Raw genomic sequence first — 27,494 nt, forward strand, 5'->3', positions numbered from 1 at the left:
CCTCCTGACTGCTGAGATTACAAATGTGTACTACCATACCTGGCTCACTACTGTGGTTTCTTAGTCTAGCCTGGGACAACCTCAGAGAATCATCTTAGGCCTACAGTGAGTCCACTGCCTAGATGCCTGGATACTTTGGGAATAGTCATTTTAGCTCAGTTTATTGACAAAGACACTTCTCCCATGTAGGATCCTGAGTCAGAAGACTGGGATTTCAAACTGTCAGCAGTATGATGGTGTGTGTGATGGTGTGCGTGCATGTGTGTGTGTGTGTGCACGTGCACATGTACATGTGTATGTATGCATAGAACTTGGGTAGAGGTAGAGAATGAGTCAGGTGGAAGAATGTTCTAGAGCCAGAGATGAAGTGGCCATCAGAGAGCACCTTCAAGTTAGGAGATCCCTAGATAGCCAGATGACCACCTCAAGTCACACGGTGATATGGCAGGATATGTCCCTGCTTAGCGCCACAGGTCACTATCCTCAGATACCAATAAGTGATCCCCTTTTAGCACGCTGGCTTTAGGTTCTGAGCTGTAGCAGCCCTTCCCAAACATTGATTTCGTTTTTCATAAGCTTCTACTTTCGGCAAGTCATGCCAGTAATAATAGCATTGCCTTTGGACATAAATTTAAGTTAAAAGAAACTGCTGCAATTTAAAAAAGAAAACACTGGCAGCAGTGAAATACAGATAAAAGGTCAAGATCAGAGTGTTGGTACCCACGTGGCCTGCATTTGGAGACTTGAACCAACTCCATTGCTCTGATGACCAGTGTTGGGAACGGCCTTCCCTGGTGTGGACAGTAGGTACATGTCACAGCCAGGACCAGTTCTGTCGCTCTTCTTTCTTTGCTTCAACATCCCCTACCCCGACTCCCCTGCCACACACCTGGCCCCAGACGAGCTCTCCCAGGCCTATGAAGATGCACCACATCCACTGGTCCAGCTGGAGTGGGGAGCAGCTGAAGGGCTTCCCGCCAAACTGCACGATCACTATCTGCAGGTCAGAGATCGGAGGGACAGACATGGAGATGGCACGGAGGGCTGGGGAAGCCACTGCCTTGCCCAGCCCAGGTTAAGTGGGGGCTGGGTACCTGGATGGCAAAAGTGCCAAGAACGATGGTGCAGAAGATGGGGTTCCGGAAGATGCCGTCAAAGACGTTGCGCTCGCCGTGGATCTTGCGGGCGTTGATCTCGTTGAAGAGCTGCATCATGACGAAGGTGTTGAAGATGATAGTGTAGTGTTCTGAGGGCGGGGAGTGCAGCGGGGCGTTCCTTCCGCTGTCAATCTGGAACATCTTCTCACCTGCCAAGCCAGAGGGTGGGGCCAGGCTGAGGTGTGGAACGAGGGGCACAGTGCGGCCTGTGGCTCCCCGCTCAGTGAGCCCATCCTGTCTCTAGAGAAGCGGTTCTAAACCTGGTGGGGGTCACCAGGACATGAGGAACTGAACTGAGAGGTCACATTGGGAAGATTGAGAACCACTGATCTAGAGGATAAATGGCTTGGGATCTGTTGCCTTTTCTGTGGACACCCGAGAAAGGTGGCATGCCAGCTGCCTTACAAAGTGACATTCCTTATGAAGGATGACTGTACTGAGAGGACACAGATCCTTGAGGTGAGCCACTACAGCTTAAGCAAATGTAGAGAAGACCTATGTATCTGAGGCCTGGTGCTATGGGGAAGTAGTGGAACCAGAGTCTCACGTCACACAAACAGCCCTTGAAGTCACCCTGTAGTCAAGGATGACCTTAAACTTCTGATCCTCCTGCTGCTGCTTCCTGAGATGGGAACTGCAGGCAGGCACCATCCCACCCGGTTTATCTGCTGCTTAGGATGGAACCAGGGACTTGAGGCATACTGAGTGAAGGTTCTCCCACATCCTAGCCCTAAGGGAGGTGGTGGAACCTCTTCAGGGTGGAGTGTGACAGGACATTTCAGGCCATTAAGGGGTATTGTCTTGAAGGGAACTGTGGGGCTTGGTCCACAGCTTTCTCTGCTTCCTGGCTATGAAGTGAGCGGTTTTCCCTCCCTTTGCCTCGTCACTGGCCCTATACAGTGGAGTCAACTGAATATGACCTCTCAGAATGAGAGTCCAAACGAACCCCTCTTCTAAGCTAATTATCTCAGGGACCTTATTTTAATAAAAGAATACTGAATACAAGGCAGACACTTGGCTCTGAGTGGCTGGAGATCTGGCCCTCAGTGGAGGAGCCGAGAAAGGAGCCGACATCCCAACAGGTTGTGTCCCTCCCCAAGGAAGTCTATATTCTCCATGAAATCATCTTCTTAGAGCAAAGTGAAGTTCTTAGAAGGGGTCAGGGACGGGGCAGGTTGCTTGGCCCAGGGCCTTGGCTCTCAGTGGCTAATGTAACATAAAGCTTTCATCAGTCCTGGATGCTAACACTACAGCTGGCTTTGAGGTGAGCCAGCCTGGGACGGGCATGACTACTTCTGGCTCCCTGTGTGCTGCAATCTGCATTTCCCTCTTATGCCACACTTTCCCCATGACTGAAACACAATGACACGTGTAAAGCAGGCCGTCAGCTGTCGGCCATGGCGTGTCCAAGTTGGTGACCTAAGCTCAGAGGGGTGAGTGCTAGGGTGCTCACCCACGAAGAGCAGGGTGAAGATGAGAGTGAGCTGGTAGACAGCGTGGCCCAGGATGTTCTTCATCATGGTTCGTGAGATAAGTGGCTTGTTGCGGCCGTAAGGTTTCCTCAGGAGCAGAGTCTCAGTGGGTGGCTCTGTTGCCAGCGCCAGGGAAGCAAACGTGTCCATGATGAGGTTAACCCAGAGCATCTGCACAGCCTTGAGAGGGGAGTCCTAGGACAGTGGCAGGGAGAAGACTGTCACAGAGTGGTCCACCACAGCCTCAGAATATAGGATGGACCCGCTGCTGGGTCTCAGCAGGTTCCCACTACAGGATGCTGGCTGCCCAGGCTTTGGTGCTCTAAGCATGTGCATAACAGGAGCTTCTGTGGAGAACAAGTATGAACCACCCACCTCAGTCCTGGGTCCACAGACTCAGTGGCTATAGCTCCCTGACTTCTGTAGACTCAACCACATCTTCTTCTATTCCCCTCCAGTCTGAAGCCAACATCCATTTTCTTAACTCCCTGAAGTCTCTATCCTTCAGTCTCAGGGGCTCAGGTCTCTCCTATCCTGGAGACAATGTCCTCGATCTCTGCTCCCAATTCCACCTTATTTCTCATCATCTTTTATCTTAAAGGTGTTTTTTTTTTTTTTTTTAAATAACTACAATTCCAAAAGAAATGCCCTGTCATGATAGGTCTTTCAGGTAAGCAAAACAGAATGCTAAAACACAGGTTATCACCACGGGCACGCCAGTGTGGACACTGTCAGATTCACTCTGTGAGGTCCAGGCTGGACAGAGCATGCTCTGTGCACACTGACTGAAGAAGCGTCATTCTTCACACCTCACAACCACAACAAGCCTGTCTACAGCAGCCAGAGCCAGCCTCACCCAGAACCCTCTGTCCCTGGCCGTTGGCTCTACTCTTGATTGTCCCTTGGCCCATGGAGCACCCCTCTAGGAAGCCCACCCTCTCTGAAAGCTTAACAGCTTCCCATCAGTCTGCCTTCTCTGTGCTTCCCTGGTTGTTCTGCCATCTCACCCTGCCTGGTAGGGCTGCTCTGGGCTTTCTGCTACCTTTCCACCTTATCTGATTACAAGATTCTCAGAGTCAGGTGTGCAACTTTCCCACCAAAGCCTGCATGGCCCTGCTCACTCAGGGATGTTGGGCCAACTGATCCTTGTCTCCAAACCTGTTTTCTCACTGGCATCTGTCCAGTCTCCAGGAAGCTGTCATGGCAATGTCTATAAACCACCACTAGAGGGAGCTTTTCATCCACAGACCAGGAAAGAGGCCCTCTAAGCAGACAGGGGACCTACAGTTCAACTCCCAGACCTTAGGTGGCACACGAACGTGGTCAATACTGTAGCTACCATGAACATCACTGTGATGGAGGTCACAATAGAAGGAAACAATGTCCTATGGGCCATGTGGCTCTTGGGGACAGCTGCACACTGGACTCTGTTCCACTATGGGTAGGGGATTGTGTAACCAGATAGTGACTGGAAGGAGTCAGACCTCTGAGGTTCTCTTAGAACTGAAGTCGCTCTCTTTCCCCAGACCAGAAAGTCAGCTCCTGGGAGATGCAGTTTGGTTATAGTTTCAGGAGACAGCAGGAGCCAGAGCGAGTGTCTGAGCATTCTCTCCTGAGGTTGTGTCTACCTCTGTGAAATGGTACTCGCTCCATCTGGCTCCGTGTGTTTCAGCAAGCAGCCTGCTGAGGGCCCAGTAGCAGTGATCTGGACAGACAGAGCCTCACTGCCTCCTTTACCCACCCCATCTCTCCAAATCCACTCTACTTCAGAGTGAAGGTCCCACACAGCCTGACTGGCTCTTGGTCCTCAGCTGGGCAACTATCTCTCTTGGGCCTGCACTGCCTCTGCCCCAGCTTCTGCCAGCCTCTGGAGCAAGGGTCAGGCTGGTGTGGGTAGACAGAAGGGCCTGAGGCCTTATAGCTCTCATTTCTGGGGCCACCTGAGTCATACTACCTCTCCAAGCCTCATTTCTCAACTGCATAGGCTGATAGCTCCATGGAGGTCCATGACAGTGTCTTGGTCTTGGGAGGAACGCCACGATGTGTGTCCATCCCCGGGGTTGTGATCCTAACAACCTAGAATGTCCTAGAGACTGGAGGCTGCCCTCTCCCAGCCTTTGGTTTGATTCTCCCAGGACCCACCTGTGTAATGCAGGCGCCTGTGAAGGCCACGATCACAGCCACCACGTTGACGGTCAGCTGGAATTGCAGGAACTTGGATATGCTGTCATAGACATTACGGCCCCACATCACTGCCTTGACGATGCTGCTGAAGTTATCATCGGTCAGGATGATGTCTGAGGCCTCCTTGGCCACATCTGTGCCTGCGATACCCTGTGGAGACAGAGACAGGAGTCTGGTAGGGTAGCCGGAGAGGTGAGTGGCTCTATCTGGCCATTCTTACCTCTACACAGCCTTAGCTAGTCCTGTGCACCTCAGCCCTGACCCAAAGAAACTGGCACAGTCAGACCATGCACACATATACATGTGTATGCATACACACATACAAAGTTGTATATATACATATATATGTATATATACGTATATATATACACACGTATATATGTATATATGTATTATATATACATATATATATATACATATATATACATACACACACACACACACACACACACACACACACACACATATATATATATATATATATATATATATATATGCACATGCTCACACAACCACCTTCCTGAGGCCAACATTCTTCCCTGGGAAGCCTGCCCTTGCCCCATTCCTCTTTGACCTTTAAGCACCCAGCAGGAGAGAGCTGACCCCAGCAGGACACTACTTGCCCCCTCCAGGAAGACCTCTGAGGCTAGGCTGGGGCTCAAAAGCTTGGATTTGCATACATGGTATATGGAGAAGGATGAGTATTAAGTGTATGTAGGAAGTCCTGCAAGCCAGTGTGAAGCGGTGTAGTCCAAGCTCACTATCCTCGCCTTTGAGACCCAGTCTGATACCACCTTCTTCAAGACTCTCTTACCATTGCGAAGCCCACATCTGCCTTCTTGAGAGCAGGCCCGTCGTTGGTCCCATCCCCCGTCACGGCCACCACCTGCCGCTGTTCAGTGTGTGTACTGTCGATGATGCCTAGTGGGTAAGACGGTATGCTCAGGACCACAGACAGCCAGAGCCTCCGCATGGCCTCCTGTCTGTCTGTCCAGCTGGCCCCTTTCATCCCAGCCTGTTCAGAGCCACCAGGCTCCTCATTAGCCCAGGTTGGTTTGGGGCTTCCCATTCTCCAGCTCTGTCTTCTCTCACAGTCCTCTAGCTACTCTGTCCAGACCCACAAGTTCTCTGCATCTGCAGGGACTCCCACATCTGCTTTCCAGTACGTTCTACCTGGGAACTCTGTCATATGTGGGGAGACCCTGACTGTGCCATTTGCCAACCTGCCCCATCGGCCTTAACCTCTCTGTACATACATCCTTCAATGAAACCATGCAGCATGGGGCCCAGTGATGGCCAAAGAACCATTGGTAAGAACCAGACTGAACACAACCATGCCTGCCCTTCCTGTCAACACTATGGCTTCTGGCCTCTTTGTTTATGTGTAAGCATTGCCTTGTCTGTACCAGGCAAACAAACAGCAGCAGCCTGTGGAGGCAGGGGACAAGTTCCCAGGTGAGGGGTAGCATTCCCTCTAACTACTCCCCCAACAAAGCCCAGCTTCCACGCCTGGTTCCTCAGGGTTATCCTGGCTATTCCCACTGGCTGGCAGCCAGTCCAAATCCAGCTGTCTCCGGTTCAGCCTGTTTGGACTCCTATCCCCGGAGTTGGCAGTCCAGTTTTTGACTCTTCTGGTTCTTTGGCCATCACTGGGCTCCTCAAAGGCAAGGAACTCACTGGGCCCTATGCTGCATGGTTTCCTGGGGGCCTCCTTGTGGTTACATCTCCATCCTGTCTCTCCTGGCCTCTCAGCAGCTGGTCCCACAGTGGACCATGCTCTTCTCTATAGGCTTCCCTCCTGGGTACCTCCCAGCCCTGGGTACCTCTTCCTCTGCTTGTCTCTCTGGTTTCTAGTAGTCTTTTTTTACCATCACTCAGGTGGGTGCGCTGGGTTCTGGGGCTTCCCTGCTTCCACATGCCCTTCCCCTCATGGGGGGCGGGGAGCTCTAGCTGAGGCCCACATTTTCTTGACAATGGCTGTCTGTTGCAGATGGTACTATTAAGACATCAGAGACCCTGGAAGACGTACATTAAATGATTGCCATCTTATCTGGTCTGTCATGCCTCACACCCAGGTAATGGGGGTGGGCCTGTAACAGGGTCTGTACAGGAGCACCTGTGGGATTACTGCTGTGTCTCCATACTGTATCCATACACAACCTACTCACACACAGTACACCACCCATCCATACTGCAGCTGTCACATAAGATCCCTGTGACCCCTCTGCCTTCAGGTCACACACCCAAAGCATGAGGAGTTTCCTAAATAACATTCTTCCTCTCTTGGTTCTCCATTGTATCCCTCTACCCCATGCAGTGACACCGCCATTGGCCCACCATGGCCAAGGTCAGTCTCCCCCAGCTTCCTCTTGTTTCTGCCTGAAGACATCAGTGGCTCTGCTTCCCTCCACCCCCCATCCGCGGGGTTTCACATCCTCCACAGCCTGAGCAAGAGTCCAGGTTGGAGCATAACAGCCTCTTGCGCCGTGCGGGGATATGATCTGGTGCTTGTCCTGTGGAGCCTGTGCTGTCTAGAGCACACAGTAGGTCCTTCATAAATGCTCAGTGAAAGAGTCAGAGTGTGAACTGTGGAGCCAGGGAGGAATGAGGGTAAGCTAGGCCCTCTGCTGTGGTGTCTGTAGTCCTGGGGTTCCATGATTCTGTCCACAGGCCACATCTGTCTCCAACTTTAAGACACATGACTCTAAGGTGCCTAGGGGTGATCCCAGGCAGAAGTAAAAACTGTACCTTCGACATTTTACAGATGGGGAAACTGAGACCCAGAGCAGACAGGCCTGCCAGGGCCTCAAAGAGGGTAGTAGGAGTACTGAGACCCAGGGCTCTGACGCAGGAATGCTGATTGGGGCTACTGAGGCTTTATGAGTGGTGACCCCCTAATGGGGGAGGGGGCAGATGTTCTAGCCTGCTATTCCTGGGACTTCTCATCCTCTGGGTCTGCTCACAAGGGTTGATTGGAAGCTTCCTATGGGTCTCAACTTCCTAAGTTCTGGCCCCGATGGAGGAGGAAAACGGACTGCCTTTCAGATGACAAAGAACAGCAAATGCCACCAAACCGTGTGAGAGAAGACTCTATGGAAGGTTCCTGAAGATCTCTATAACAAAGGCTTTATGCATATGGACTGACCACCTCTAGCCCAGCCAGGCCCAGGCTCACTGCTACCTAGAGGAGGTCGGAGGATCAGAAGAGAGTCTCACAGTTTCTTGATGTCCCCTTCCCCCAAGGGCCTCCACAGTCCCCCCAAGGGGACTGAAAAAGAACAAGGTCAGAAGGTCTCCAGGGGAGGAGACTCCCTTGTGTGCCCTCTTCCCTTCTATGCTGTGGCGCCTTCGCTGTCTGAAGTGAAAGACCAGCTAGAACACACAGTGAGGAACTGCAATGCCATGCAAATTAGCCTTGGTTTAGGCTGGGTTAGTTCTGGGTTCAGAATTACCATAGTTACCCCAGGCTTACCTTTGACCAGGGTGTGCTTATCCGTGGGCGAGGAGCGAGCCAGCACCCTCAGCTTTGGCCAGATCTTGTCAATCCGCTCCTGCTCAATCTGGAGAGGAGTGTGGTATGTCGGTGGGGTCACAGAGAGAAATCGAACCCCATGCAGAGTCACTGGGCTCTTCAGGGCACACCAGCTGGCTTCTGTTCAAGCATGCAGGGCCCATGCCTCCCGGCCCCCTCTCGAGATGGGCCCCGCAGCAGAGCCTTTGCCGTGGGCGCATGCGTACCTCCCCCTTCTCGTTGCGGATCCTCCGATTGAATTCTTTGCCCTCCAGGCACAGGAAGTCCTCTCCAGGGTGGATAATGCCACACTTGATGGCGATGGCCCGGGCTGTGTTGATATTGTCACCGGTGACCATGCGGACTGTGATACCTGCCCGCTGGCACTTGCGGATGGCTTCTGGGACCTGTAAGAGAGGGTAAGAGCCATGTAGGAGAGCACCACTTAAACCCAGGGCCAACTCTTCTCCCAGGAAACCTCCCTAGGTAAAAACCAGGAGAGGTTGATGGTGCCTGTGGCTTTCCTTTTATGCTTGCACAAGCATTACCAATGATCACAGCATTCTCTGATTAAACCCGGTAGGGTCTCAGAATTCTCAGCCCTCAGAGTACCAGGCAGCTACTAATTTACCATGATAGTCTACCCTGAGATGAAACTTATTGTGTCTGACCTGGACAAAGGGCATTGGAAAGACCCTAAAAAAAAACCACCCTTATGTCTGGCCTCAGGCAAGAGTGAGAGTGGTGGACTAAGTACACTTAGCTTATCCAGGCTTCACCTACAAGCTCCACCATCCATTCCTTTGTGTATTTTCAATGTTTGGGGGGAGAGTCTTGTGCATTCGAGGTCACTTTATTTACAATGATTTAGAATAAATGCACATGGTGCTTCTTTATGCTAAACAGGACTGAGAGGAACAAAGCTCCGGGCTTTTGCTGACTGAATTGACACACTGACTTCTGGTCAGCCAATCAGGAGGCAACAAGGCCCACCTGTCAGCCCCAGATGCAGAGCCAGGACTAGTGTTCATTGATCACCCCAGTGAAAAATGTGAACCAAAGCCGGGACAGACAGAGACAGTGAAGGGCACCTACTGCAAAGTGTCTTTGTAAGAGAGGACATGCCACCGTGTACGGACCCAGAGCATGCTAGAATCTTGGGCCTGTCAGGTGGGCCCAGCACCCAACCCTTCTTGCACACAGTGGACCTGAGCCCTCATTCCCACCCCTGCCCTGCCAAGCCACTGGAAAGGATCTGAACGAAACCCTCCAGGATCCTCTGTTCTGTCTGTGACAAGACCTTACTGTGAGAAAGTGCCTTTGGGGTGGTCGAGGTTAAATGAGGGCAGGACTGGGATCCTCATGAGAGGGAGATGAGGATACAGAATCACAGCATGTATGCGCACACAAGCACGGGCACCTGCACGTGTGTGTGGCTACATGTGTGACTATATGTATGTGCATATGCATGTGTGTATTATATTTGTATTGTGATATGTGTGATGTATGAGAATGTATATAAGCATGTGTGTGTATGATGTATGTGTGTGACTCTGTATGACTGTATGTGACTGTATGTATGTGTGTATACATGTGTGTTTGTGTGTATGATGTATGTGTGATATATGTGTATGTATGTGATTATGTATGTATATGTGTATGATGTATGTATATATGTGTATGATATATATATGTGTGTGTGTGTATGTGACTGTATGTATGCTTGTGTGTGTGTGTATGTGTGTGTACGTGTGTGTCAGGAGGCAGCACACTTGCCTTGAGCCCCAGAGCTGCTGTTCTTTTAGAAACTTGTACCTTGTATGGCTTTGTCCATAAGGAGGGCTTCAAGTGTTTAGAAGGTCCTAGAGTGGAAAGGGGCTTTGCATCACCTGACTCCATCCCTCTGATCGTTGCCTAGATCTGTCCTAGGCAACCCCAGCAGATGGTTGGCCTAGTCTCTGCTTGCATACCCCTGGTGATGGAGTGCTCCCTTCCTCCAAGGTCTACTGATCCATAATAAAGCTAGTAGTCTGGCTTGTTCTTTCAAAGAAACTTTATTTTTATCAGATGGAGTGTTACTCTGTCATACCTGAACTCTCCTACAGAGATGGGGTCTTTAGGAGACATGGACTTCGGTTCAGGCTGAGACTAAGGGCTCTGGAAAGCATAGGGGAAAGTGAGTGGAGGAGAAACCAGGGAGTGCTCCCTGGAGGAAGGAGTGTTTGAACCAGTTCTATTCTATCAATAACAACTGAGGTTTTGGTATGAGGGCGTGTGCAGGGGCTCAGGCCATGTAGATACAGAACATAGAAGTCCTGTCCACATTGCTGATCTCAAGGTATACATACAGACAGAGAAAGCTCTGGGTGTGGGGGGCTTTCTGGCTGTGCTGTACAATGTGTGTGTGTGTGTGTGTGTGTGTGTTTATCTTTCTATGTAGATCAGGCTAGACTTGAACTCACAAACAAACAAACCCCAAACAAAAACTAACAAAACCAACCATCAACCAAACACACAAAAAACCAGTTCTGGGAGAAGCACAAGGCTCCAAGCCCTGTCCTAGGTGTTTCTCTCATAAATCCAACAGGGGCTCTCTGCAGCATCTGCAGAAGTTCAGGTCCGGAATGTTTATTCCCTGAGGGCCCATATGTTGAAGTTAGGTCCCAGGGTGGTGTTGTCAGGAGATGCTAGAACCTTTAAGAGGTGGGTTGTATGTGTGACGTGTCTTGGAAGGGAACTGTGGGACCCCAGTTTCTTCTGCTTTTTGTTTCTCAGCTCTGACATGAACTGCTTTTATGGCCGTGTGCTTTCGTCAGGATGTGCTGTTTTGCCACAGGCCCGCTGACCATAAACTGACCCCTCTGAAATCGTGAGCCCAGCTGGACCTCTCCTTTCCTTTTTATAAGTAGATGATGTCCAGTGTTTTGTTACAGTCATGAAAAGTTAGGGTTTTCCACTTCCCTCTTTGCTCTCTGCCCCTGCTGCCTGGAACAGCCTTTCCCTCAGCCTTTCTATGGCAGCAGTCACTTGTCTTCTCTACTCAGTACTGTCTCCTCATGAAGCATCTCAATCCCTTCAACCCAGAGGGACACTTCATTAAGTTGTTCTGAGGATTTTTTTTTTTTTTTCATGCTCACTCATTCACTCAACAAACAGCAATGGAATATTCAATTGTTTTGAGCGTTGAGGATTGACATCATTAGGCTCAAATCTCAGGGGCATGGGTCTGCTTGAAATATGCTTTGCATATAAATAAAACCAGTGGTAACTATTTCAAAAAGTGGCTTCCTCTGCTAAAATTATCCTAGATATTCTCACTGTGGAAAAGCAGGAAATTGGCGCTTCCTGTTGTCATTACATAAAGGCTTTTAAACATCTGCTGATTCTGGTGACAGCCTGTGTCTGTGACTCCGAGGGCACTGAACACCCTGCCCTGGGTAACCCCCAACCTGTCCCAGAACGATGCTCTCCTGACAGCTTCTTCCAAGCTAGCTTCTGTCAGCCCTGGGATTGTTTTGAGTAGGGACCTTGGTGAAACTTGATGTTGCTTTGGCTTAGGTGGGCCTGAGGGAGGAAGGCAGTGAGGCAGTGGGGAAACTGAGGTGAAGAGTGTTTACCTACAGTTGAAGAGAGTCTGGGAAAGTGTGGGGACCCACTGCAGAGCCCCTCTGCTTGGGCCTCACCATGTAGGAGCCTAGAACAGGGTGTTAATTATGTGACTCCAGGAGCCATGTGTTGAGAGAAGGGACAGAGAACAGAGAGCCTGGAAATCTGCAAGAGTCACCTGAGACAGGTGATGACATCGTGGGACAAGTCACCCATAAGACTGGTGACAGGGGCTGCCTGTGAGGTGGGAACTGGGGCCTGGGTGTGGTGGGACTCACTGTGAGGTGGGAACTGGAGCTTGGGTGTGGTGGGGGCTCACTGTGAGGTAGAACTGGGGCCTGGGTGTGATGGGGGCCACTGAGAGGTGGGAACTGGGGCCTGGGTTTGGTGGGAGCTCACTGTGAGATGGGAACTGGGGTCTGGGTGTGACAGAGGCCCACTGTGAGGTGGGAACTGGGGTCTTGGTATGATGGGAGCTCACTGTGAGGTAGGAACTGGGGTCTTAGTGTGGTTGGGGCTCACTGTGAGTTGGGAACTGGGGCCTTGGTGTGGTTGGGGCTCACTGTGAGTTGGGAACTGGGGCCTTGGTGTGGTTGGGGCTCACTGTGAGGTGAGAACTGGAGTTTGGGTGTGCTGGGGGCTCACTGTGAGGTGAAAACTGGGACTTGGGTGTGACAGAGGCTCACTGTGAGGTGGGAACTGGGGCCTGGGTGTGGTGGGGGCTCATTATGAGGTAGGAACTGGAGTCTGGGTGTGGTGGGGGCTTACTGTGAGGTGGGAACTGGGGCCTGGGTGTGGTGGGGCTCACTGTGAGGTAGGAACTGGGGCCTGGGTGTGACAGAGGCTCACTGTGACGTGGGAACTGGGGCTTGGCTGTGACAGAGGCTCACTGTGAGGTGGGAACTGGGGCTTGCTGTGCTGGGGGTTCATTTTGACATGGGAACTGGGGCCTGGGTGTGGTGGGGGCTCATTATGAGGTAGGAACTGGGGTCTGGGTGTGGTGGGGGCTTACTGTGAGGTGGGAACTGGGGCCTGGGTGTGGTGGGGGCTCACTGTGAGGTAGAACTGGGGCCTGGGTTTGGTAGGGGCTCACTGTGAAGTGGGAACTGGGGTCTGGGTGTGACAGAGGCTCACTGTGAGGTGGGAACTGGGGCTTGGGTGTGATGGGGCTCACTGTGAGCTGGGAACTGGCCTGGTTGGATCTCTAGGAACTGGGGCTCGGGTGTGCTGGGGGTTCACTGTGAGGTGACAACTGGGGCTTGGGTGTGACAGAGGCTCACTGTGAGGTGGGAACTGGTGCCTGGGTGTGGTGGGGTCTCACTGTGAGCTGTGAATTGGTGCCTGGGTGTGGTGGGGTCTCACTGTGAGGTGGGAACTAGCCTAGGTGTGGTGGGGACTCACTGTGAGGTAGGAATGGGGTCTGGGCATGACAAAGGCTCACTGTAAGATGGGAACTGGGGCCTGGGTGTGGTGGAGGCTCATTGTGAGGTGAGAACTGGCCTAGGTGTGGTGGGGGCTCACTGTGAGTTGGGAACTGGCCTAGGTATGGTGGGGGCTCACTGTGAAGTGGAAACTGGGGTCTGGGTGTGGTAGGGGCTCACTGTGAGGTGGGAAATGGCCTGGGTGTAGTGGGGGCTCACTGTGAGGTAGGAACTGGGGTCTGGGTATGACAGAGACTCACTGTGAAGTGGGAACTGGGGTCTGTGTGTGACAGAGGCTCACTGTGAGGTGGGAACTGGGGCTTGGGTGTGATGAGCTGTGAGGTGGGAACTGGCCTAGGTATGGTGGGGGCTCACTGTGAGGTGGGAACTGGGGCCTGGGTGTGGTGGGGCTCACTGTGAGGTAGAATAGGGCCTTGTCAGGATGAGGCTCTAGGTTCAAGACTCAACAGGAGAAGCCCCCACTCTGCCTCACCCTACCTCATCCCACCCCACCCCACAGTTCTGCTGGTGTAACTCTGGGATCCTCATAGCCCAACCTTCTCATTCCCAGACAGAGACACTAAAGCCCTAGAGATGTTACTGCCAGCCACCTGTGGCGTTTCATATTGACCGCACTGACAGCATCTGCAAACATCTTGGGGTCAACTCTCTGGCCATTGCTGTGAGGGATTTTCCAGATTAAATTAACTGAAGTGGGAAAATCTGCCCTAGAGGTGGGCAGCATCTGTCATGGGCTGGGGTCTCAGACTGAATAACGAGGAGACAGTGACTGAGGGCCAGCGTTCATCTCTTTCGGCTTCCTGACTACAGGTGTGATGCGACCAGTGCCTCACACCCCTGCCACTATGCCTTCTCCTCCAAAACAGGAGCTCGAATTGGCCTTGCTCCCGTAAGTTGCTTTGGTCAGGTGTTTTGTTTCATTAATGAGAGAAGGAACTGATATGTCACCCGTGAGAGAATATCAGAAGGGTGTGTTAAAGCGGGTGCCCCAACCCTATGTTGTCACTAGAGGAAGCTACAGCTCCCAACTCTAGCTTCCAATTCTTTAGAAATTAAAATAGCTTATTCTCGTGTGTGTGTGTGCGCGTGTGTGTATGATTTTTATGTGCCACAATGCACATGTGGTGATCAGAGGACAGCTTTGTAGAGTTAGCCACTCTCCTTCCTCCTCCTTTACCAGAGTTCTCGAGATTACACTTAAGATGATAGCTTGCATCAGGGCCTACCTCAGGTCGCACTGGGTCTTCGATGCCCACCACACAGATGCACGTGAGTTCATTGAGAATGTCATTCTCATTGTCCCAGTCAGGCTCAGGGCTGCTGGGGAAGTCACGGTAGGCCACACAGATGGTACGGAGCCCGTCACAGGCCATGGGCTCAATCACCTTCTTAACCATCTCATCCCTGTCTCGGGGCCGGAAGACACGGGGTTCCCCTGCCCCACTGAGGATCTTGCAGCACCTGGAGGTGGGAAGGGAAGGAGATGAATGAAGCCCACCTACTTGGTCATTAAATGCCCACCCGATCCACATCCCATAGTGGCTCAATGCATGCAGCAGGCCTGGAGTGCAACCAGGTGGCCTTTCACAATATTCGCCCCAGGCTCCTCAGCTGTCTGCTTTGTGCAGTGTTTGAGAGGTTCCAATTGCCAAGAAGAGCAGTACCATAGATGAGATAGCTTGGGAAGCCCTAAACCCAGGCTGATGCTTTGCTGCCCTGCTCGGGTATCGGGCTTGCTGGAGGAGCATCTAATTAAATAAAGGCTGTAGGCTTCATGCTTCCAATAGGAATTGTCTGGGGTAAGATAGGCATCAGTGGTCTGTTTTTCTTTCCCTCCCTCCCATCCTTCTTACTCTCTCTTTGAGAGACGGTCTCAATGTAGACCAGGCTGGCCTCGAACTCAGAGATCCTCCCGCCTCTGCTTCCTCAGTGCTGGGATTAAAAGTATGCGCTACCATACCCAGCTTCTTTCCTTTCCTTTTCATTGAGGTGACTCTAATGTACTACAAGTCAGGACTGAAAATCTCTGGCTTAACCAGGGTACAGATGGGGAAACTGAGGTGTGGGGGTGGGGGGGGAAAGTGACTTGCTTAGTTTCAGCCTGCATGGGGATGGTGATGTGTGACCTGGATTTCCACAGCTGTGCGGGGGGTGGGGGGGACTTACTTTTTGAGCACAATCTCTGAGGCACCCTTGCTGTACATGCGGAAGCTCTCGTCAGGCATCTTGATAACGGTGCTCATGGATTTGCGCACGGAGTTGAAGGTGTACACCTTATACAGCTTCTCCTCTGGCATCTGGCTGCGCACCGGCTCGTAGTCCTGCCTCAAATCCAACACAAAGCCCAGCAGGCCGCACTCTGTCTTGTTGCCCACCTGCCGGGGCAGGGCTCCCTCTTTTTCCGGGGGCTGTGAAGAGAGGTGGGTGGCTTGTGCAGGGCTGGACTTGCCACTGCCCACTGACCTGGTTATCATTTTGATCCTGAGGCTTCTGCATGGCTGAGCCTCCAGGAATCCAGGGCCCCTGGTGGCTAAGATGTGGGCCTCTGAGACACTTCAGGCTAGTCCTGGTTCTGGGGCTGGTCATTAAGAATTTGTTTTTTGTTCTAGTTTGCTTTCGATTGTGATTTAAAAAAAAAAAAAAAACTACAACTAAAAGCAAATTGGGGAGAAAATGGTATATTTTAGCTTACATGTCCTGATCATAGTCCATCATTAAGAGAAGCCAGGGCAGGAACTCAAGGCAGGAACCTGGAGGCAGGAACTGAAGCAGAAGCCACGGAGGAACACTGTTTAATGACTTGCTCCTCATGGCTTGCTTAGCCTGCTTTCTTACACAGCTCAGGACAATCCAGGGATGGCACCTCCCATAGTGGGCTCTCCCATATTAGTCTTTAATCAAGAAAAAAAAAAAAGCCCCAAAAGCTTGTTCACAGGCCTGTCTGATGGAGGCATCCTCTCAGTTGAGGTTTCTCTACCTCAATGACTCTAGCTTGTGTCACATCAGCACAAACCGAACAGCACATTATACAGCATAAAAAAGTCAGTGATATAAGAAGTAGTCAGACAGTTTCATAAATGCTTCAAACTCTTCTGTTTTGTGATTGGGTCTGTCTCATTTAGCTCAGGCTGAATTTGAACTTGCCACACAGCCAAACAGGTTCTTAAACTCTCGATCCTCTTGCCCCTAGCTCCCAAGTGCTGGGGTTTCAAGCATGTGCCAAAATGTCTGGCCAGTACCTCTCTCTCTCCTTCCTTCCTTCCTTCCTTTAAAGCTGAACCCCTCTCTGTATTTCTCATCTGCAGAATTTACCATTTGACCCAGAACTGATCTTGATCTTTGATTTCTTTTTAATCATCCCAGGGTGTATATGGTGGCATTTTATTTCAAGGTAACTGTTGATGAGAACTAACACAGGAGGTCCTCTGCTGCTCTCCTTCCAGCTTCTCCCAGTGTTAGCCTCTCACATCCCCATAGCAACGGTATCACAACAAGGCAGGGACACAGATACAATCAAAGCAACCTCACTCAGACCCGCATGCATACATGTGTAGTTGGTTCTTTATCAAGGCATGGCATAAATTCCTGGAAGCATCATGATGTCTAAAGAGGAGAGTTTACCACACGTTCTTGTCTCTTCCTTTGACAGCCACAGTCTTCCATCTCTGCCTCTACCCACCAGTTTCCACACCTCTGATTGCCTCATCTCCATTTTTCCTTTGGTATAGTTCTAGAGATCACATACAGATATTTGTACATGTTTTACCACTGAGATACATCCCTAGCCCATGTCAGTCATGCCAAGCATGGTATATACACAAAAACATACAGGATACAGGATGCGATTGATGGAGGTTGGCATTTTTCTCAGCATAAGCCCCTTGAGAACCATGCCTTTCAGTCCATGGTGTGGTTTAAGTTAGAACATACAGAAGAGCTATTTCTGTCACACACACACACACACACACACACACACACACACACACACGAAGGCCGAACGGGGCTGGAGAGATGGCCTAGCTGTATAGTGCCTCACACAAACACGAGGACCTGAGTTTGAACCCTCAGCACCCACATGAAAACCTGCAAGTGGCGGCATGTACTTGTAACGCCAGTGTTGGGGAGTCAGAGACAGGAGACTCTGAGCCCACTGGTAAGACAGCTGAGCAAAATTGGTGAGCCCATCTTCTGTGAGAGACTCTGTCTCAAAAAGTAAGGTGAAGCCAGGCATGGTGGTGCACACCTTTAGTCCCAGTACCCAGGAGGCAGAGAGAGAGGCAGAGAGAGAGGCAGAGAGAGAGGCAGAGAGAGAGGCAGAGAGAGAGGCAGAGAGGCAGAGAGGCAGAGAGGCAGAGAGGCAGAGAGGCAGAGAGAGAGGCAGAGAGGCAGAGAGGCAGAGAGGCAGAGAGAGAGGCAGAGAGAGGCAGAGAGGCAGAGAGGCAGAGAGGCAGAGAGGCAGAGAGGCAGAGAGGCAGAGAGAGGCAGAGAGGCAGAGAGGCAGAGAGAGGGCAGAGAGGCAGAGAGGCAGAGAGGCAGAGAGGCAGAGAGGCAGAGAGGCAGAGAGGCAGAGAGGCAGAGAGGCAGAGAGGCAGAGAGGCAGAGAGGCAGAGAGGCAGAGAGGCAGAGAGGCAGAGAGGCAGAGAGGCGCAGAGGCAGAGAGAGGCAGAGGCAGAGAGAGGCAGAGGCAGAGAGAGGCAGAGGCAGAGAGGCAGAGAGGCAGAGAGGCAGAGAGGCAGAGAGGCAGAGAGGCAGAGAGGCAGAGAGGCAGAGAGGCAGAGAGGCAGAGAGGCAGAGAGGCAGAGAGGCAGAGAGGCAGAGAGGCAGAGAGGCAGAGAGGCAGAGAGGCAGAGAGGCAGAGAGGCAGAGAGGCAGAGGCAGAGGCAGAGAGGCAGAGGCAGAGGCAGAGGCAGAGAGGCAGAGAGGCAGAGAGAGGGGCAGAGAGGCAGAGAGAGGGGCAGAGAGAGAGAGAGGCAGAGAGAGAGGCAGAGAGAGAGGCAGAGAGAGAGAGGCAGAGAGAGAGAGGCAGAGAGAGAGGCAGAGAGAGAGGCAGAGAGAGAGAGGCAGAGAGAGAGGCAGAGAGAGAGGCAGAGAGAGAGGCAGAGAGAGAGGCAGAGAGAGAGGCAGAGAGAGAGGCAGAGAGAGAGGCAGAGAGAGAGGCAGAGAGAGAGGCAGAGAGAGGCAGAGAGAGGCAGAGAGAGGCAGAGAGAGGCAGAGAGAGGCAGAGAGAGGCAGAGAGGCAGAGAGGCAGAGAGGCAGAGAGGCAGAGAGGCAGAGAGGCAGAGAGGCAGAGAGGCAGAGGCAGAGGCAGAGGCAGAGGCAGAGGCAGAGGCAGAGGCAGAGGCAGAGGCAGAGGCAGAGGCAGAGGCAGGCAGATTGAACTCTGTAAGTTTGAGGCCAGCTTGTGCAATCAATCAGTCACAACTGGTATCGACCTCTTGCGCGCGGGGGCTGGCTTGTGTTTGCTGCTCCAGTGTGCTCCTTTTAAACTACTCTCCAAATAAACACAACCAACTCATCCTTTCTCCCCTTTCCTCCCTCTCTCCCTTCTCTCCACTTGCTCCTTTGACCCCTCATCCTCCAGCAGCTGCTGGTTCTCCAGCAGCATCACCCTTCCCAGAGGCCTAGAAAAACACAGGCCGCTCCTGAAGAGTCCCTTTTCCTTCTCTGGTGGGCAAAGTCCTTTTTTCCCTTAAGGACAAACTCACATATCTCCTTGGATTTGAGAACAACCAGTGTGGGTCCATCTCTTATATTTTAATTCCTTCCAAGTTCCCAAGGCAAGCATGGAACCCAGCACATAGTAGGTGCTTACCTACTATTTGCTGATGGCTCAAGGTGGACTAGTTGGCTGGGAAAGATGTAGAACAGTTGAGTCAGTAGGAGATGCTTGCATATGGGCACTAGGGCTGGGGTGAACAAGTGGCTGCTGGGAGTATAGCTCTGCAAATGCACACACTCCCTCCTGCACCCCCACCCCCAGACACTCACCTACCTATCTCACTAAAAATTACCGTGTAAGCTACCGGGCTGGTGGGCCTTCTGGAACAGTAATGGCTGCTGGAGATAACCCTAAGCCTGGAGATATTTGAAGAGGAACAAATAGCAATGGTTATATCTGTGTTCCCTCTAACTCAGAAGTGGTTTTGCCTGGGTCTCAGACCAGTCCTGCAAAAGGGGTATTTTGAATCCTTACCCTCACCTTTCTTGATAATGCCCAAGAGAACATCTGAGATAAGATAAAGGTGGAGTCAAGATGCCAGCCTGGGGGCTTGAGAGAAGAACTCTGCAGTTAAAGTAGTTGCTATTCAATCATGAGGCCAGAGTTTGGATCCCAGAGCCCATCCTGGGTAGCTCACAAATGCCTATAACGCCAGCTCCAAGGGATCTGACACCTGCACACATACGTCCATACACACCAGTACAAACACACACACACACACACACACACACACACACACACACACACACACACATATCCACCCATGGATGCACAGAAGTACAACACAGTAAAACTTAAAAAAAAAAAAAAAAAAAAAAGATGCTAGCCTGTGTCAGCAGCTCAGGGCTAGGGGAACCCCTCCATCATCGGTGGGACATCTTTCTGGCTTATTCTCCACTCTTGAAGCCCTGGTTTAAAATGGTCTGGTGTGCAGACTAGAGTTATGTGGGGATATAGACCCATGGATGCCAAGAAGGAAAGAACAATTCAAACATGTACACAGTTTCCCCATCTGTGAAAGGAGGGAATGGGGCAGATGAAAAACACCAGCTGTCTCCACATCAGTAGTGAGGGGCAATGGAGTGAGACTGAGCGGCAGGTTCCTCAGCAGCTGATCTAGCACCTAGGACAGGCACGAGGATCAGAACATCTCCTGGCCACCTCAGCCCTGTTAACCTGAGACTCAGCATCAAGTGCCTTGGAGGAACACCCCATGCTCAGGTCATGGGAAACAGAGACATCTATGAGACAACTTCTCATTGAAAATGAATTTGAGATAATAAATTTCAAGAACATCCCTTTGGCTCACTAAATGTAGCTATGTCATACTTTAAAAACTAATTTTATAACTAACTTTCTGGTGATTCCAGAGTTTTATGTGTTTTCCACAACAGCATTCCACCCCTGTGCTAATGAAAGAAAATGACGATACAGAGGCCTTAAATAAAAATACCTAATTACTTATTTGCCCAAGAGAGCTGAGCAGTCATGCCTGCCAAGCACCCAGCATTTTATTACCCTCTGTGAAATATTTTAATTTTCCTCTAAAAGGATTTCAAACAATCCAGTGTTGCAAATGGCAGAGCTGCCTCCTCCGTAATTCAATTTGTTTCTCTGAACTTGAGCTCTGAAATCGCCTACATGCGTTATTAAGAAGCAGTTGCCCTCCCCTCTTCACTCTTGACTTTTTTCTTCCTGACAAACTCTGAGGTTTTGCTCCTGTGTTCCAGCTGCAGGAGGTGTCTGCTTTATGGGGCTCTTGTTCTGTTGCTGGAACTGGGACAGTTTGGAGGGAGGGGCCTCAGCTTCCCTTCCCCCTGGGGAAGAAATAAGCTGCTCTTGCTACACACCTCCTGAAGCCAGGCCTGGGGCTGCTGCAAGTATTTTGAATCTGTTCTGGAGCTCCCTCCCCCGCCCCCGCTTGGGTTTTAAGCCCCTGAGCCATGTGGGGTGAAGCCATGGGCCTATCATAGCTGGGTCAATCAATGCTTCTGTCTTTTGGTGCTGGGGAGTGAATTCAGTAAAAATCAATACGAGATCATTTGAAGAGCTACAAACAATAAATTCAGTTAGGAAAAAAAAAATGGGATTAAGGGCTTGGTGAGATGGCTCAGCCGGTAAAGGTGTTTGCTGGCAAGTTCGAAGACCCAAGTTCAAGCCCCAGAAGCCACATGGTTGAAGGAGAGAGCTGACTCCACAAAGCTGCCCTCTGACCTCTTCAACTATGCCATGGCATGTGCAGACCTGCACTCACACATGCCCATGCCCACACCCACGGATATATAAAGTTAGAACCAAATACCCAGCATGCATCACTTCATACCCATTGTGATGCTACTATTAAGTAACAGAAGCTTCAAGAAATGACACGTGTTGGCAAGAATGTGAAGTGCCCAGAACCCTTGTACAGCACTGGTAAGAATACAAGGTGAAGCAGACACTGCAGAAAGCCAGATGCCTCTAAAACACTTGATCTAGTCTAGAGAAACTATGTCACACAGCAAAGTGTACTTCTGGACATCTTAAAACAGTGGCTTCCAGGGACTCAAAGAGACCTTAGTGCATTCACATCCATGACAACTAAGCTGTGGAAGACAATGGGCAGCTGAGTGGAAACACAGACTGTGTCTTACACACATTGTGGAATAATACCAGTCTTAAATAGGAGAGACATTCTGACACCTGCCATTACATGGGTGAGGTTGAGGACATTGTGCTAAGAGAAATAAGCCAGACACAAATGGTCTGATCTTAAGAGGCATCGACTCCTAGAGATGGAGGGTTGAGTGACTGCCCAGAGCTCAAGGAGGGGAGACAGGAGTTGGTTCAGTTTTACAAGACAACATGTGTATGGAAGGACCACAGCTATGGGAATGTGTGTAATCCTACTAACACATGTGCTTAAAGACTGAAAGGTCAAGATGGCTAAAATGGTCAGATCTTGTGGTGTATGTGCTTTATTACAATGAAGGAAAACACCCAAGCAAACTCCATGGTATTAAATACCCCCTAAGGGTTAAAAACATCTTAGAGACTGACACTGTTAGGAGGGGCTAGAGTCTTTAAGAGGAGCAGTAGAGTAGGTGTCTTAGAGTCACTGAATGTCTCCCAAAGGGGAGCATTCTAGGATGCCAGTCCCCTCATCCTGATCTCTTTAGCTTCCTGCCACCATGATGACCGGCTTTCTCTGCCATGTATATCTCCACCACAATACGTGGTCTCACTAAAGCAAAGGCCCCACTGATCACAGATGGAAACCAACCACAATACCTTGTTCGAAGCTGGTTTCTCTTGGGCACCTGTCACATAGACACCAAGGTTGATAAATTGCAATTTGGTTATTGTCCATATGACTAGCTTCCTGAGACTAAAACATCATCCTCAAGGACAGACACTGGCAATGAAACCCCTCCCTTGCCATGTCTGGATTAGTCACCAGACATGACCATTTCACTCCAAGTTGCCTCTGTTTCCTGCTGAGCCAGTTGCTCATGCCCCCGCCCGCCCCTGCATCCTCATGGCTCCCAGGAGGTGGGGCTGCTATGTCCACTTTACAGCGGTGGGCTCTGAGGACCCAGGCAGAGATGTGGAAGTGCTCTCATGCAGTTGAGCCAGGACCTGTCCTTGGATCTGTACACACAACAACTGTAGGTGGAATGCTGTCACTGAAAGTGACAATCAGGGAGATTGTACACTGGACTCATTTCCTCCTGCTTCTAGCACCATGCGCCAGCCAGAGACCAACTATATAGTTGATTGATAAATCTACTGCCTGTGTGGACTGCTGCCAACAGGAGACAAGACAGGGTGAATTTTGGAAGAATTTGTCCTCCAGAATTGTCAACTAAGGGCCTGCTTCCCCAAAAGCGTCGAAGATACCAGGTTTCCTGAAGAGAGCAAGGTGACTAAGCCATCCAGTGAGCCATGAGGTCTCTCTGAGCGGCTGAGGAACAGGAGGATAGTCAGGTGTCCAGGACACAAGGTCCCTGTGACATGGGAAACAAACTCCATGGGGCCCTTTCCAAGCTCCCTGTGCTGTATATGTATGGTTGATGTGTGTGTACTGCCCATATGGGCTGAGATCTGCCATGTGAGTAGCGTGTGGTGTGTTTAGATGGCATGTAGTATATGTGTGTATGGTGTATGCAGTAGCTGAGAGGGGTGTGTTTTATTACAAGTGAGTATCATGCGTGCTTTGTGGTATATAGGCTGTGTACACTGTGGAGTGTGTGTTGTGTGTGGTGGGTGATGGTGTGTGACATGTATATAGACTGGATGTTGTACCATGTGCTGTGATGTATAGTGTGAGTGGCATGAGCCTCTGGGGTAGATGGAATGCATTCTATATATGCTGTTCTTTGTAATGCTTTATATGGGATTGTGGGAAAATGTATTGTGTATTGTATAGTATTTGTTGTGTGTGCTGTGTGTAAGGTATGCGTGTGATGTGTATTACATGTTATGGCATCCTATGTTACATGTAATGTGTAGCAACATGCGGTGTGTGTCTTGGCATGAGAATGTGTGCTGGTCTGAGTATGTGTACTGATGTGAGGTATGTGCTAGTGTGAGGTGTGTGCTAGTGTGAGGTGTGTGCTAGTGTGAGGTGTGTGCTGGTGTGAGGTGTGTGCTGGTGTGAGGTATGTACTGGTGTGAGGTGTGTGCTGGTGTGAGGTGTGTGCTGGTGTGAGGTGTGTGCTGGTGTGAGGTGTGTGCTGTTGTGAGGTGTGTGTGTGGTGTGAGGGTTCAGGTATGCAGTGTGGAGCACAGGCTGAAGGGCGAGATGCTGGGATTACTAGCTCTGTCTGAACTCGTATCCCCATCTGGGGTCCTTCACTTTTGACATCTTTCCCCAGAGGTCCTGTTTGTAAAAGATGAAAAGCAGGATTGCTCCTGAATTTAATATGGAGGCCCCCATCATTCCACCCACCCCAAGCTACCACCTCCTCCACACCTGCCAAGTCCCATCTTGTTTTTTCCACACCGAAGAGGTCTTGGCCAGAGGCTAGCTGCAGCATGTGGTCTGACTAGAAGCCTCTGAGACTCCCTGGAGATAGACTGGATGCTGGCTTTGAAGCCAGGACCTGGTTCTAGGGCATCTCTACCTCCCACGGGCACCTTACTGCCCCTCAGCCTCCCTATCCTCAGCCTGGCACCATGACTCATGGTGATACAGTCAGCAGAGCTCTTCTACCATTTAGGCATGCTCCTCAGGCTCCCTGGTCTGGTGGCACAGTAGCCATTTTAGGAATAGGCACCCTGGGACTTCTAACAAGGCACAGCTGGGCTCATCTGTTTAGAAACGACCTTGTCAGGGCTACATTCCTTCTGATCCAGGTTGGGCTCCAGAGAGATTCATTTTCTCTCCATAGTTCCTGGAGGCTCTGTGTTCTCACATGGCTTGAGCTGTGTAATATTCGAATGTTAAGTACCAGGCCTGCTGGCTCTGAAGAGCCCATGTCTGCTCAGGAGCTTCCACTAAAGCAGGCGTGAACGTGGGCGGAAGAGCATGTCTTCCCAAGAAGGCAGAGAGCCATTTGAATCAGAGGAAAGCCATTTCCGTCGGAACACTTGGCTGTGTCTCTGAGAAGGGCAGGGTGACAAGAAGCCAGAAGTCTTGAGGTTCAAAGAGCTGGAGATTACAAAGGCAAAGGCCTGTGTGTACAGAGCTTTTTGATAGGATTTCTGAGACAGGGAAGCAATTTGTGACAAAAAGATGACTCATGCAGCTCTCCTTGGAGGTCAAGGCTAGATCGTATCCATGCACGGTAAGAGTGGAAGGAAAACAACCCCCTTCCCCATTCTCTGAAGGGATGGAGCTTGAGGCTGCCCTGCAGAGCTCCTCCCAGCCTCCCCACCTGCCACCCCAGCCCCCACACACCCTCTGTCTGTACTTCGGTGGGTCTCCTGAGGATTAGGGCTTGGGGAGACTATCAGAGGCTCATCGGTGGCCTAATAACCCCTTAGCTCTGAGCTTCATCTCTCATTCTCATGTTTTCAGAATGAGTTGAGTATCTCTAGATTTGAGGGTCTCTGTGAGGCTATACTTGCCTGGAATGCCATGGCCCCTCTGCCTCTTGGAGGGCTCCTCTGCATTCTCTGTGGCCCTCTGCTATATGGTGGCCAGGAGCCACTGTAAACCTCCGATCCTTGTCTTAAGACCTTCTAGAGTCCTGGGACTACAGGTGTGAGCATCACATCTGGTTCACACAATGCCGGGGAATGAATCCGAGGCTTCTTGAGTGTGGGGCGAGCATGTAGAGAAAATTTCTTATGTGATGTATGGAAGCCTCTCCTGTCAATGAAATCCTGTTGGCCTATTAGCTTAGGCAGGGAATAGGGAGGTGGAAATTCTGGTACAGAGGGGAGTTCTGGGATAGTCAGGTGTGGGAGGGGTTAGTCCCAAACTCTGAGGAAGATGGTCACGTGAACCTGAGGAGAGGTAACCAACCACGTGGTGGGGATTAGAATAGAATACATGGGATAACTGAGTTACAAGCTAGTGGGAACAAGCCAAAGCTTTTGGCCTAGGCAATTATTCATAAATAATTCACTCTCTCAGAGTTGTTATTTCAGGAGCTTGTGTGCGGGTGGAAAAGCCTGTGGTTACAGGAGCACTGTACCAGCTGAGCTGCTCCCCAGGCTGTGCTTGTTTGGTTTCTAAAGAATAAAAGATATAAGCAAATCAAGAGGCCTCTGGATCACTGAAAGCAGCTCTCGGTATCCAAAGGCAGTTTTGGAGGAGACCAGTTTAGCAGTTGGGAGACAGCAGTTGAGGCCTGGTGCTGCCTTGGTCTGGATCTGGGGTTGATATCTGTATCATGCTGCCATGGAAAGAGATATGGGGATTCCTGAGACTCCTCCCACCTCATTCTCTCTCACTCACTGGTCAGCGTAGCCGTCCACCTATGCACATCTACCCACCTGTGCACAGTCTTCCTTACCTCCATCCATCCGGCCACTCACCCATGCTCATCCACCCATCCATGTTTTACATTCACTGATTCCTATTCATCATTCCAACAATCTACCCACCTACCCATATCCATATATCCATCTATCCTTATCCAACCATTCATGTATCCACATCTATCCATCTTCCTACCTAACCATCCACTCCATTCAACTACCTATGCACTTAGAAGAACCCATATCTATTTATCTATCCATCCATCCACCCATCCATCTATCCATCCACCCATCCATCCATCCATCCATCCATCCATCCATCCACCCACCCATCCATCCACCCACCCATCTATCCACCTACCCATCCATCCACCCATCCATCCACCCACCCATCCATCCACCCACCCATTCATCTATCCACCCACCCATCCATCCACCTACCCATCCATTCACCCATCCATCCACCCACCCATCCATCCACCCACCCATCCATCCACCCATCCATCTACCCATCCATCCACCCATTCATCTATCTATCTATCTATCTATCTATCTATCTATCTATCTATCCATCCATCCATGCATCTATCCACATATCTATCTGTACATGTATATCCATGTATCCAACAGTCCATCCATCAGCTCACTATATCCATCCATTCATTCCCTATTCATATTCATCAATCTACTCAGCATCCATCAAAATTAATTCATCCCTCATCTGTCCACTTACAGCCTTCCATACATCCACTTACTTACCCGTACTATTACTTTCTCCCTTTCTCTTTTTCTCCTTCCCTCCCTCCCTCCCCTCCCTCCCCCTCCTTTCCTCTCCTTCACTCCACCGATCATACATTTATTTACCTATAAAGTCACTTATCCCACCTCCATCTAGTATTTCTCAGTCATCTATTCCAGTGGACCAGAGGTTACTTAATTGCTGTTCACTGTCAAGGAGCATACAGCTGTCAGGAGACACCAAGGACACAGAACAGCTTTTCACATGGAGGGTTAAACAGTAGGAGTCATGCCCTGGCCAGAGCCCTGTGTCCTTAGCCAAGATTTAGTTCCAGTGCCAGTGGAAAGACACTGTATTTTTCCTGCCATGTCCTTTTGCATGTTTCAGTCTGTCCTTCAGTGTGGAGCACCAACCTTGGCTTGTAGGGTAGATGGATATACTGGGTAGTTTTGATTTGACATGCACAGATGTCATTTGAGAAGAGAAACTTTTCATGTCTTTGTTTTTGTTTTTAAGAGACAGAGTTTCTTTGTGTAGCTCTGGCTGTCCTGGAACAAACTCTGTAGACCAGGCTGGCCTTGAACTCAGAGATCCATCTGCTTCTGCCTCCTGAGGGATGGATTTAAAGGTATTTATCACTATACCTGGCTAGGGAAAAGGGACTTTCAGTTGAAAAATGCCTTCATAAAGTTGGCCTACAGGCGTGTATGTAGTTCATTTTCTTAATGATTAATGTGGGGAGGGCCAGCACATGG

General features: G+C 50.5%; 1 protein-coding gene across 12 annotated transcripts in view; it reads right to left on the bottom strand.

Moving 5' to 3' along the window:
- The window catches only part of Atp2b2 (ATPase plasma membrane Ca2+ transporting 2), a 305,270-nt gene that overhangs the window by 12,758 nt on the left and 265,018 nt on the right, over window positions 1-27,494 (bottom strand). For all 12 annotated transcript variants that reach the window (XM_034511427.2, XM_076940283.1, XM_076940278.1 and 9 more), the window contains 9 exons: window positions 15,539-15,780; window positions 14,599-14,833; window positions 8,552-8,731; window positions 8,286-8,373; window positions 5,628-5,734; window positions 4,772-4,963; window positions 2,611-2,824; window positions 1,095-1,306; window positions 890-997 (listed from right to left, as the gene is read on the bottom strand). In XM_034511427.2, the coding sequence (XP_034367318.1) occupies window positions 890-997; window positions 1,095-1,306; window positions 2,611-2,824; window positions 4,772-4,963; window positions 5,628-5,734; window positions 8,286-8,373; window positions 8,552-8,731; window positions 14,599-14,833; window positions 15,539-15,780 (1,578 nt within the window). The remainder of the gene's footprint in view (window positions 1-889; window positions 998-1,094; window positions 1,307-2,610; window positions 2,825-4,771; window positions 4,964-5,627; window positions 5,735-8,285; window positions 8,374-8,551; window positions 8,732-14,598; window positions 14,834-15,538; window positions 15,781-27,494) is intronic.

Source organism: Arvicanthis niloticus, chromosome 9 (genome assembly GCF_011762505.2).
Source record: "Arvicanthis niloticus isolate mArvNil1 chromosome 9, mArvNil1.pat.X, whole genome shotgun sequence".
Classification (NCBI taxonomy): domain Eukaryota; kingdom Metazoa; phylum Chordata; class Mammalia; order Rodentia; family Muridae; genus Arvicanthis; species Arvicanthis niloticus.